This window comes from Vipera ursinii (genome assembly GCF_947247035.1).
Source record: "Vipera ursinii genome assembly, chromosome: 1".
Taxonomy (NCBI): Eukaryota; Metazoa; Chordata; class Lepidosauria; order Squamata; family Viperidae; genus Vipera; species Vipera ursinii.
The window spans coordinates 241,456,015-241,469,678 of NC_139512.1; the positions used below are offsets into that span (position 1 = coordinate 241,456,015).

Sequence of the window (13,664 nt, forward strand, 5' to 3'; positions counted from 1 at the left end):
TTGTATTTGCAGTAGTTTAAACCTGTTGCCCTTGCATTACAAAATTCTCTATCCTGTGCTTCATGGCCCTAAAGCCAGTTGTTGATTTTTGATATAACTGGCAGTTCTGCCAGGAGAATCTCTGCTTTAACTGTCACAATTTCCTTTAAATTATTAGTATTACGGTAATTGTTCCTGATAATTGATATAAAAATAGCTGTGATTTGTTTAGGCAAAAGTATATGTTATATTGGGTGCAGAACAGAGGGTCCGTTACAGCCTATTTGGCCCTGAGCCCATCTTGGTCTGGATCTAGTCTAGTTACATGCATGGATACACTCAGCCAAAACACTATTTTTCAGCACAAGTTAATGTAAATATTAATCAATTAAATCTTGACTGCTGCATATAATATGTTGCATTTTCCTTATTACTGGTATGATCTTTTTCAAATCACAAAATGGACATTTGAGCAGTCTATACATATCACTGATGCTCTGGAAAATGGCAAGCCTTTACATGCAGGTTTACATCTCAGGATTTCAAGATAACGGTATTATTTCTCCATATCAAATTATAGATATGGCCCAACTAGAGTTGGCTTTTTATAGCAAACTTGAAAAAATAACATCTTTCCTAATATATTTATTCTTTCCTTTCTTTCTTATTTATTTCTGTAATATGACTTTGTCATTGCTAAACAAACAAAATGGCAAATCAGGGGCCAGATTTTACACTTTTGAGGAAATGGGGTGACGATGCAAGTAAATACAGCTTGCAGACATTGACAGGGTCAGGCTTTTTCCTTTTTTGAGAGGAATTTTGGAATGTTTCTGATTTTAAAAAATAAAGCTTAGTTTAGGATTCATACAACCATGTTTTCTATCTCAAATTGGTGAGTTTTAGCATTTGTAGTAGGAAAGGGATAAACATATATTCTTCTAGCTTGGAAATCAACAGTTCATAAATTTAGAATGAAGAATATGTAGTGATTACAGTCAATGTTTTGTCACTCATTTCCTTAGCTAAAAGAACCAAGAATTTAATTCTAGAAGTACATTATTTTTAAAAATCTTTTTATTACAAAAGCCATCTCTTAATCTAGAATGTTACTGCACATCTAGCTTTTCATTTGCACTCCTAGTAATTTTGTTTTTCTCTGTTCTAAATATATAGCACTCCACTAAATTCAATATCCTTGTAACTGGCAATATAGCAGTAGTTTGCAATCAATGAAAGAACAGCAGGGATCCTCTAAAGTCTTTGAGCTTGTAATATTAATCAGATGGAAAATAAAAAGGAAATTTCTGTGAACAATAATGCAGCAGTAAAAATGTCATAGCAGCCACTTTTATCATATGCATTTTTATTATGTATATTTACTGTGAATTGGGAAAAACAATTTTTAAAAATCTGGAACATAAGGTCAGGTTCTACTCACTCAGACTATAAATGTATTTATAGTAATTTTAATATGCCATAGAAAGCTAAGACCCAAGAAATAATATTCTAGAACAGAGGTCTCCAACCTTTCCAGGCTTGTGGCCTGGAGGGAAGGAGCAGCTTCCAAATTGGTGCGCATGCACACAAACGGCCATGCACACTGTCATGGCACTAGTGTCCCTGTTTGCACATGCGGCATGTGCACCCCTGCAGTAGCTAGCAGCCCCGTTCCCGCATGCACAAACAGGCTGCACACATCTGCTCGGAGCTAGGGACCCTGCTTGCACCCACACACATGCACAAACAGGGCGCGGGTGCTAGCGCGAGTGGGCGGAGAATGCTCGCCCACACATGCACACAACAGCCAGCCATTTCCATGGCCCGCTGGCCAAGAACCCATAGGTTGGGGACCCCTGTTATAGCATTTCAGCTCAACTTTAAACTCTTTTCCATTTTTATTTACTTTCTCATAGTACCTCAGACCAGGGGTCCCCAACCCCCCAGGCCGTGGACCAGTACCAGGCCATGGCATGCCAGATACCAGTCTGCACAAACAAGCAAAGCCCCATCTGCAAGATGCAGGCAGCACACAAAACCACGCCCCCTCTGGTCTGCGGAAAAACCTTTGTCCATGGAACCAGTCCCTAGTGCCCAAAAGGTTGGGGACCTCTGCCTCAGACTATATATTGTGACTAGATAACATTCATGGTTAGAAATCATTCAGCTAATGTTTTGCATATGATAATTTTTATATTATTATTATTAATAGTGCTTAATGTACTATGTGATTCTACCAGTATCAATGATAAATCCCACAATTCAACTCCTTCTACTGTTTAATTGGGAGTCACTTCATCATGGTGTGAAAATTCATGCAATAACGATGCTCAGGAAAGTGAGAAAACTTGCATTCTGTGAGAAGATGCAGCAATGTGCAGTTCTCCAACTTGACACATCACAATGGAGGGCTAAAACTATTCCCTTACCCCCAAACTCCTGCTTTACAGGATCTGCTCCCCTTCTTTAACCACTTGAGCAGAATTCAATCTGATTTGGAAGAGTTGTGCTCCCTCTACAGGGCTCAGATTTATGCCTCAGAAATATTTGAAAGGTCAATTGACCTCTAGGGCTCCTGGCAGTTCCTTTGGGCTATGCTTGCACAGGTAGGGATGGAAAAATTTGGAAAAAATTTTTTTTATCTAAACTTGATTGATGTTCTTTCAATAAGGCATCATGAGTCCTTCAGTTTTCACAATTTTTCTCCTGTTAAGAATGGCACATTTGTTCAGTTATATTCCATTGCAAAATCTTGGATGTGTATATGGACAGTGTTAAGCAGTGATTCTATTCCAGACGATGTTTTTCCTTACAGCTTCAGATCGTCCACGTAAAAGAGGTGTGATAGCTTGGCAGATGTTCTTGATGTTTGGTAGCCGTGGCCTGACTTCTTCCGTATTCTTGACGGAAGCATCAATGCAATGACAAACAGTAGTGGTGATACTTGTTGTTGTTAGCTGCGAAGTCATGTCCGACCCATCGCAACCCTATGGACAACATTCCTCCAGGCCTTCCTGTCCTCTACCATCATCTGGAGTCCATTTAAACTCACGCCTACTGCTTCAGTGACTCCATCCAGCCACCTCATTCTCTATCGTCCCCTTCTTCTATTGCCCTCAATCTTTCCCAGCATTAGGCTCTTCTCCAGTGAGTCCTTCCTTCTCATTAGGTGGCCAAAGTATTTGAGTTTTAGCTTCAGGATCTGGCCTTCTAAAGAGCAGTCAGGATTGATCTCCTCTAGGACTGACTGGTTTGATCGCCTTGCAGTCCAAGGGACTCGCAGGAGTCTTCTCCAGCACCACAGTTCAAAGGCCTCAATTCTTTGGCGCTCAGCCTTTCTTATGGTCCAACTTTCACTGCCATACATTGCAACTGGGAAGACCATAGCCTTGACTATACGCACTTTTGTTGACAGGGTGATGTCTCTGCTTTTTAGTGTGCTGTCTAGATTTGCCATGGCTTTCCTCCCCAGGAGCAAGCATCTTTTAATTTCTTGGCTACAATCCCCATCTGCAGTGATCTTGGAGCCCAGGAAAATAAAATCTGTCACTACCTCCATTTCTTCCCCATCTATTTGCCAGGAATTGAGGGGGCCAGATGCCATGATCTTGGTTTTCTTAATGTTAAGTTTCAACCAAGTTTTGCACTCTCCTTCTTCACCCACAAGAGGCTCTTTAGTTCTTCTTCACTTTCTGCCATTAGAGTGGTATCATCTGCGTATCTTAGGTTGTTGATATGTGATACTAGCAAGTGTCTTTCAAAGATTCCTCTCAACCCTTCCCAATCTATCACCATTGACCAGCAACCATGTCTTCCATTGTGTCACTGAGCTTTGCACCAAGCTTCTGATGTTTTGTTTTTAGGCACTTGATTTGCCAGTCATGTGGCAGGAAAGTCAAAAGGAAATTTGTGTATAAATTTATGACAAATAAATGTAACTCTTTTCCAATGGCTTATATTTGTCTCTCCGTCAGCCGCAGCAGTGGAGTACTTCGCAAATATCGTGGAAGGATAACCAATGTCGGGGTAGCCTCCACCACAGGAAAACTCAAGCGTACAAAATCCACGTTAAAATAAACGTGTTAGCTTACAACAGCCCCCATTTCTTTCCACTTATTTTTGATTGCAAGCGCACTCAACATTTTCCTCCCGTTTTTTTTTTTTTAAAAAGGGAGCGTTCGCTACCGAAAGGAAACCGAGAAGCGCCCCGTCAACGTTTGTTCTCCTGCCGCCAAAAAAAGTCCTCGAGAGACGTCACGAGGCGGCCAGTGCCATTCGGCACGCGCCAACTCCGCACGTGACAGCGCTAGGACGTGTGACCCCGCCCCTCTGCGAAAAGGGGAGCGCCTGGTGTGTCTGTGCGTGTGTGTGTGTGGGGGGGAGGAAACAGCCAAAAAAAAAAAAAGCGAGCGAACTACTGTCTCTTCGCTCTCTCCTCCCTAATCCCTCACGTGACCGCTTCCCCGGAACGTGGCATTGTGTAATCACGTGACCCCTACGGGAGGGGAGGGGGGGAGTTTGCGGGAGGGGAGGTAGGCCGTTCTGGAGGAATTAGGGGGGGGGAGGGGGGCTGCGTACGCGACGGAGCTGGGTGCGAAGATGGCGGACGAGGAGGCCGAGCAGGACAGCGGTAGCGTCGGCGGCGAGAGCGGCCTCCTGGCTATTCCGAGCCTGAAGGAGAGGCTGCTGGAGCTGGAGACGGGGCTGAGGGAAAGCAGCCAGCCGGCCGTGGAAGCGGCCACCGAATACTGTCAGCAGCTGTGCCAGGTCAGGATGGGCCTGGCCGCCTTGGGTGGGTGGGGGGGGGGAGGGAGGGAAAGGAAGCCCCTTTGGGGGAAAGAGGCTGGGCGATGTTAATAGCTGGGCCGCGCTTTGCGCCTCTCAGCGCCGCCAGCACCCACTGAACCTGTCTCCAGGCGGGTGTCCCGCCCCCCTGCGCCGGAGAGGAGCTTCTGGCGGCCCGGAACAGCCCTCTCTCTCTCCCTCTCTCTCTCTCTCTCTCTTTCTCTCTCTTCCTGCACCCTCCCCCCACCCTGCTGCCGCCGCCTTGGGTGCTCGCGCTCTCCTCGAAACTCTGCCCCTTTGTTGTGTTGGTGCCGCCTCGGCTCTGGAGGGGCCTTTGTCTAGTGACGGCGGAGAGCGCCGGGTCCCCTTGGCCGAGCGACAGGGGAAGGCAGAGGAAGGGTGGCTGCTTTCCTGGGGAGGGGCTAGGGGGGGTTTCCTTGCCCGCTCCTTTCTGCCTCGGATGGGTATGCTGCAAACGAGAGGGCGAGAGCTGGGTCGCCCACCCTTCGGGCCGTGGTCGTCAGCTCTCTTTGCCTGCACCCAAGCGCCCATCTATCCCATAGTTAAGGGGACGGGGGTGGTCTTAGTGGGACACCCTTCATAACCGCTCTGGCTAGGGATATTTTTTTAAAAAAAACAACACCACCAAACCCGTACAGTCCTTAAGCTGAGATCTCTGCTAGTTTTAGATGCGGGTTGCCTCAAACTGTCTGTCCTTGGTTCTTTCTGAATTAAGTGACCTTACTTCCTTTTTGAATTGTGGCCTGAATGTGCCCCACTTTCACTTCACGTTGTCTTAAAGGTACACCTACAGGCTGTTTTATTAGTTGCTTGTTACACGTTCTGTTCAACGGGAAATATTCGTGGGGTATGGTTTATCCTGTAATTAAGACTTAATTCACTACATTGTGTACTAAATCGGTTTACGGAGATCTCCCAAGAGGCAAAATATAAAAATAATATTAAAGAGTACTTGAATTCTTTTGTAGCGTGCTAAGTTACATAAAGGTAGACATTTAGAATCACTTATTTAACCTTCCTTCTGTATTACCTTCAGGAACAAGACTTTCATTTAAAGTCAGTCAGTTATTCAGGTGGACACTTTCCAGATTGGTCCTGAAGTTGGCATGAATCTATGAGCTGGAAAATATGATACACTGTAACTTTTCATCACCTTTAAAAGGTTGTAAGAAATAAAAAGAGTTCTTTGCATAATTAAATTGGCAAATTAGGAGTTAAATCATTTTAATTACAGCTCCCATGTTTAGAATTGAGGACCTATCAACAGGAAAGAGTTTAGTAAAAGTATATGGTGCCTTAAAGTGGGGGGAAAGTCATTGCCTTTTTGAAGCAATGATTTTTATATTGATAAACTGTTGTAGTATTATTTCTGGAAAACAATTCAGGACTTCAACACAAGCAGCATGTTTCTTTATTTGAATTGAATAATTCAATAATAATTGAAATAAGTTATATATTTTGTAATTCACATACTATATATGCAGGTTTTCTGCATGGCAGGGCTTATGGAAAAAGATTGTGTTGCATAAATTTGGACATATGGGTTGATAATGTTGGGTTAAAGCAAGAATAGAAAATCAAACAGGATTTCTGTATCAAGTTATATAGTAATATGGGATCATTTCACATGTCAAATATATTTGCTTATACAATAGGAGCTTACTTGCTCACCTCCACTTCCAATACCTTGATATTTCACCACCTTTCTTAGAAAAATTGGGAAGATGAAAGAAAAACTTTAGTAGCTTATTTGATATAACTAAATCAGAAGTGTTGAATTATAAAACTTTGTTCTAGAGGAGTCAGTGAGTCAAATTCAATTTCACAAAAATGCAGTATTAAGCAGATGATAATAATGAAGCTTCTGCCGTAACAGTTGGTTCTTGGAGTGTGAGAAGGGGTCAGTGGTAAATTACATTAAGCATTTCAGGGTGTGTTACTAAAATAATGGAATTTCTTCAACCTCTATATAGATGCTAGTCTTAATACGCTATATTGTTTGATATTTAGAATCATTCAGTCACTGGTTTAATAGTCCAAATTATGAAGGAGTCACAGATACAATGTGTACTTCACCTAATCATTTAAATATTGACATTTGTATGCTATTGTGCATACATCTTAATTTTACTTTAATTATATTTTGTACACTTCTTAAATAACTTCTTGACATAGTATCAATTTGTATACCATTTCCTATCATTAATGCGAGCATCATTAGAAAATGACTTTTATATATGAAAATGCCATTTATATATAAAATTGAATAGTATTTTAAACCTCAAGTCACTTTGCTTAACCTAGAGTTCCTTTCTCCTGTGGATTTCATATTAAAAAACAATGTTTTCAATTTCACGTGGATGTCAGTCAAAATATCATCGCTTAATTTCTTGTTATTTGACCATGGTTAGGTATTGTTAAATACTCCAGTAAAAGATATCCTTATATGAAGTAACCATAAAAGAGGAGGTTCAGAGGTACAGAGTTCTTTCTTGAAGCCATGTGACAATTGGCCTTCTATACATTTATTTCCAGCTGATTATTCTTTGTCTTGAGTCCAACATCATATTTCTGTATTGTCTTTCTACAATAAGACCTACCAATAGTTGCACATAGCAGTCCCAAATAGGATATAGTAATAAGAATGTGGTCAAAAGCTTTAAAACAAATACAGGTTGTCCTTGACTTACAACCACAATTAAGCCCAACATTTCTGTTAAATGGGACATTTGGTAAGTGAGTTTGCAACCTTTCTTGCTGTAGTTAAATGACTCTCTGCAGTTGATTAGTTACTAACCCGGTTGTTAAGTGAATCTGGCTTTCCCATTGACTTCGCTTGTCAGAAAGTCACAAAAGGTGATCACATGACCCGGAGACACTGCAGCTGTCATAAACATGAAGCAGTTCCCTAGCATCTGAATTTTGATCACATGATCATGGGGATGCTGCAAAGGCAACTGGAAAAAAAACGGTCATAAGTCACTTTTTTCAGTGCTGTTGTAACTGTTGTAACTAAATGAACTGTTGTAATTTGAGGACTACCTGTAATTAGGATCATTTTTCTAATTAATAGCAAATACCATCAGAGCTAAATAAAACAATATAAAGTACACTACTAATGTCAAAGGAAATTAATTTTTTTTTAAAAAATGGACAGTCATAATTTCAGTTGTTGTTGATCATCAATGTTTTACTACATTTAGACAACCATCTAATAATACCCTCCCAAAAATTTGGTTGGATAATTATGCCATCTATCTATAAAGTTGTGGCCAGATTGAGGAATAATTTGCAAACGGCATTTTTAATAATACTGTCTGGTTAATAATACAGTCTGGTTGCTACTTTTGGAATTACTCTCTTGTAGTGGGATACTTTGCTCTCTAATTTTGTATGCTTCTTATGGCATCACTTTTAAAAGAATCAGTGCGAGTAAACACAGTACAAACTTGTTTTCTTGATTTTGTTTTCTTTAATTAAACTTGGGATGTAAGATAGGGTAATTAATGATAGATTGAGCCAGGGTTATCCTAACATGCAACCAGTTATTTCACTTCATAGGTTTCAGTCCACAAAGACAAATTAAGCCAAATAACTTGAATAAATTACTTATTCAACCAGGGGGAGGGTTCAGCAGCAAAGAGAACTATTCTCTTGATCCAATATTTTTCTTTCTGTTCCAGCAGAAGCCCATTTTGCGCAAAGGAAAACTGCTGGAAACAGGCAAGTCACTTAATAGAGATCCTAATTACAAGGAAGTGAGGTGTCTGATTCCCATAATAACCCATCATTTTTAAGCATAAAATTTTCTTTCTGCTATAGAAAAAATCCATTTTGTATAAAACCAAACTAAGGCTAGATTAAGGCAACTTAAAAACAAATTGGTGAGGGAAAGAGGCCATTAAGTTACACGTAAGCCTTCCTTCAAATTATTACAATCATTCTCTCACTATGTAACAGTAACAACAATAAGAGGGGAATTAGACAACATAGTAGTAACTGAAACAAAAGAACATTGTTCATCGTTTTCCCCTGTTGTATATAGGAGAATCAAGGAGGAGCTTCTACTACTCAAAAATTTCTCAAGTCTTGTTCTGGCCTTGACATATTTATTAAAAGTAAAGGTAAACGTTCCCCCGCACATGCGTTCTAGTCGTTTCTGACTCTAGGGGCCGGTGCTCATCTCTGTTTCAAAGCCGAAGAGCCAGCGCTTGTCTGAGGACGTCTCCGTGGTCATGTGGCCGGCATGACTAGACGCCAAAGGCGCACGGAACACTGTTACCTTCCCACCGTAGTGGTCCCTATTTTTCTACTTGCATTTTTACGTGCTTTCGAACTGCTAGGTTGGCAGAAGCTGGGACGAGTAACAGGCGCTCAACTCTGTTACGCGGCACTCGGGATTCGACCCGCCAAACTGCCGACCTTCTGATCGACAAGCTCAGCGTCCTAACCCATTGAGCCACCGTGTCCCTTATGACATATTTATTAGGCGGTGATAAATGTCAAAAGGAAAGAAAAGCATTCAACCATCTTTCTAGTCAATTTTTGAATAGCATTCACATACAAATTCCTTTGTTCAAGTTGACATAATTGAAATAAGGGCAAAAATAGAGGTTTTAGAGGGAGCTGAAGATACTCTGTCCAGTTGGCTAACTAGCTTAGGGGAATCCTGATTTTGTGAGGTGAAAAGAGCTGAGGGTATCATAATTCCACCCCTAACAAATGTCGTGCTCAATTGCAGGATCCAATGTATATTTTGTGCTGAAAATTGATAGTAATTTATAGATTGCTTGAATTTTAGCTTAGACTTTGTTCATAATAAAATAGCTCTGTAAGTCAGATTTCAGATAGAGATTTTATATCAAACTTTAATATCCGTAATAAACAATGGATTCTGTTTTTCCTCTATTCTTTAGGTTGTCAAATAAAATTCCATAGAGTGTTTATCTTATACACGGGTCAGAAAATGGTTCTGATCCTAATAATACCCTTGAGTTTTATTTATAGGCTCAAAATAACAAAGAGAATAAAAATTCTTAAGAGGTCAATATCTTGCAGAATAGAAGATTTTATCCAATTTTTAAAATTTAAAAGGACTCTAAAAGAGCAGCAATTGTAAACCATGTTTTAGACTAATTACTGGTTTCCAAACTTGAGTCATACCCCAGATACAGAGATAGAAATCATATTGGAGATGCATTCAGTTTGAAAGATGGTTTAAACTTACTATGTTAGGTCTCATACTGTAGCTGTGCTGTCTTTTCTCTCTCCCCATCCCAGCTGTTTTAAGTTGAGGCTATGTTATATATGACACCTTTATTCTGCCTTTTGTCCAAGGAGCTTAGGGAACTGCATGCTCTTTTATCAGCTTTTAATTCTGGTATCAGTCATAGGTAAATTATGCAGAAGAGAGAGAAGCCCAAAGGCAACTAGTGAGGATTGTGACCAAAGCAAATGGCCCTGGATTTCAGTAGGCTTTGCCTGACATTCTAGCTAGTTTTTGACAGTGTATACTAGTATATCTACCAGTTTGTCTATTGAGTGTTATTTCTGAATATGGGCTGATGAGGTCTTAATCAGAGTGAAAATCTTTGTGTTCTGACTGCCACTTTTTATCTAGTCACATTGACCTGGGACTGGAATAGAAATGAGAACCTGAGAATGAACCCTATTTTATCTATATTAATAATAATAATAAAGTTGAAAGGGACCTTGGAGGTCATCTAGTCCAACCCCCTGCTCAGGCAGGAAACCCTATACCATTTCAGACAAATGGCTGTACAGTCTCTTCTTAAAAACTTCCAGTGTTAGAACATTCACGGCTTCTGGAAGCAGGTTGTTCCACTGATTAATTGTTCTAACTGTCAGGAAATTTCTCCTTAGTTCCAGGTTGCTTCTCTCTTTGGTTAGTTTCCATCCCTTGCTTCTTGTCCTGCCTTCAGGCACTTTGGAGAATAGCTTGACTCCCTTCTTTGTGGCAACCCCTGAGATATTGGAAGACTGCTATCCTAGTCCTTCTCTTCATTAAGCTAGACATTCCCAATTCCAGCAACCACTCTTTAATGTGTATTAGCCTCCAGTCCCTTAATCATCTTTGTTGCCCTTCTCTGTACTTCGTTCTAGAGTCTCAACATCTTTTTTTACATTGTGGTGACCAAAACTGGATGCAGTATTTTCTTCCAGTACTGTTTACCTTTTCCCATACATGGAGGAAAAGTAAGTTTTGTGATTGTTTTACCTACCTGCTTATTGTAAAGACTATATTTTTAAGCAAAAGATAATTAGCTGATTTTTATTACACTTTTCAATGTTCTCAGCTCTCAACAATTGAGTCAGTTACAGTCAGCAATGGGTTGCTATCATCTCTTCCTTTTCTCAATGTGAAATTTGATGCAGATATCCTTTATATAATGGAATCCATTTCGCCTCAACTTTCACTACATTATGTTTTGTAATATCATAATTCAAAGTATCAACAGTTTGAAAAACCTCTTCACTTCTGTGAAATGTGATAGTCATCACCTCTTAACAGCAATCCATCTGTCCTGTTCTGGTGAAAAGGAAAAGAGGAGCAGGCTTTAAGAATCAGATTGGGAAGATGTGTTCTGGAAAAACCTTTGAATTTTATGAAATAACAGAACTTGCAATACTCTTAACTTTAAAGCTAATTTCTTCATCTTCTGATTTTTTTCCCCAACTTTTTCATGATAAATAACGGGTTTTTTTCCCCACATTCCTGCCCCAGAATTTGCACAGAACAGTCAGTTCCCTTCACATTCATAAATTTGTCTCATTTCAAACTTAAGAATCCAATCTTGAAGCAGATTGGATTGTCCTTGCATAGCCCTAATGCACACCTTATTCAACTTCAGGTGCTAACCCTTAAAGAAAGTGTAATAAAACATAATTGAATACATTGTCAAAGTAGATTCCTTCTTAAAAGAAAAATCTATCTGATATCATTTTTGTGCTCTTGTCATATGTTGAAAAGTTCTTCCTTGTTACATAAGTATATAATATAATTTGCACTCTTGAAAACTTTATTGCATATTTCAATCAAGTGCCACTATACTGCCATTTTAAAACAGTTTTTATCATTACTGTTAAAAAATGACCCTTTATAGAGCTGAAAATTTCTTTTGTCTTCTGAAATTATTTCTTGCATCCACTCCTTCAGTATGTTAATATTGAGCATAATTAGAAATCAAGTTATCATATACAACCTAATCAATGTCCAAAAGCTAGTAGCGTGATTATTGTCTGATAGGAGCTATTGCAGTAACTAACTACTGAGGAATGGGATGTAGCTTTTATAGTGTTGTATTATACATACTGCAATACATTGATTCTATGGGTCAAGATATAAATGTTCTGTTTCCACAATTCTGGAAATGGAACATTTCAAGGAATAAAATCTTGTTTATTGGTGCATTAGTTCCAAGAATGTAGATAGTGTGCTCAGAAAACAATAGTTCATATGCTAAATGCCACTTCTCCAAATTATAATTATGCTTTTATAATGACTCAAATTTCTATTTTATAAACAGACCCTTCTTGAATATGCAGAAAAGTGGAAGACATCTGAGGATCCCTTGCCTTTGTTGGAGGTATATACACAGGCAATCCATGGATATATAAAAGCAAGACCTGACCTTACCTCTGAGTGTGAAAATGTAGCCTTTGTGCTTGAACGCTTAGCTCTGTAAGTATGTTATATATTAGTTGTATATAATTTTGTTTTCTCATTTGTTTTAAAGCTAACATTTGTTAAGTTTAAAAAGTAGTAGCATTAAGGACACAATGCTGACCTTTACATTGTTCCATTTGCTTTTTCAGAAGCTATGCTGAACTTTTGCTATGCTTGCCTCTTGAACTTCCTGAAAATCAATGGAAAGAGTTTCAGTCATTTATTCAAGTGGGTATCTTATTTCATAGCTAGTCTATAAATCAGTTCCTTAAAATAAAGTTCAAGTGTGCTGGTTAGGGTTAGGGTTAGGGTAGTACTAATAATCTGTAAAAATAATGGTTTTCATTGTTAAAAAAATCATTATGATTTTCATTTCGTGGTGAGATAGGCGGCAAACAAATTTTCATTGTTTACTTAAAATGATTTAAATGTAACATAAGGAAGTTCTGGCTTGGTTTAATAACCTGTCATTGTTTGTAGTTTAGCACTTTGCTTAGCATTTTAGAATTCCATATCATCCTTTCTTGTAATTCTAATTAAAATCTTCTGTATTCAAGATGAGACTAGAATGTTAGACAAGAGCAGTATTTATATTGTATAATTATAATAAAGGCAGAAAATTATATAAACAAATGTTACAATGTTCTTATATCAAGATCACTAGATAACTCCATATCATTATTTACAAGTTTTCATTGAATTTAAGTCAACATGCAAAGCATTGTAGGTTACCATTATGTTCTTAAGCATGGTAATTAGTGAAAGTGTTGGGATTTTGAGGATTAAAAATGCTGGAGCAAGTATAATTTTCTGTCACTTTTTATAACAAATGCTATTCTTCTTCCAGATGGCACATACAAAATTAATGCAAAATGGCAGCTGTCAGTTACATATTTTATCTGTTCTTGCCCAAGAGGATGGGGCATGGAAGAATCCAGTTCTTTGCAGCATTCTTTCCCAAGAGTTGCTAGATTGGGATGAAGGTAAGATGATAGTTTGGGGGGAAAAATAATTACTGCTTTCTTGGCAAAAAATTTTTAAGGATACTTCCCTTTTAAAATTTTTGTATGACAAATTTTGAAGGTATTGTATCTCCTAAGTTTTTCATTCACCAATTCAAACTAGCTATTTTTCTTGAGTTAGCTTGCAGATATCTTCATATATAATGATAGGCTGCAATTGTATATAAAGA

At 39.0% G+C, this 13,664-nt stretch overlaps 1 protein-coding gene across 1 annotated transcript in view; it reads left to right on the plus strand.

Annotated features, from left to right (window-relative positions):
* The first annotated feature begins 4,549 nt into the window (after window positions 1-4,549).
* ZNF292 (zinc finger protein 292) overlaps window positions 4,550-13,664 on the plus strand; it is a 36,977-nt gene continuing 27,862 nt past the window's right edge. Inside the window, exons 1-4 of the mRNA XM_083376919.1 lie at window positions 4,550-4,746; window positions 12,333-12,487; window positions 12,622-12,700; window positions 13,320-13,455. Coding sequence (XP_083233045.1) covers window positions 4,579-4,746; window positions 12,333-12,487; window positions 12,622-12,700; window positions 13,320-13,455 — 538 coding nt within the window. The 5' untranslated portion in view covers window positions 4,550-4,578. The remainder of the gene's footprint in view (window positions 4,747-12,332; window positions 12,488-12,621; window positions 12,701-13,319; window positions 13,456-13,664) is intronic.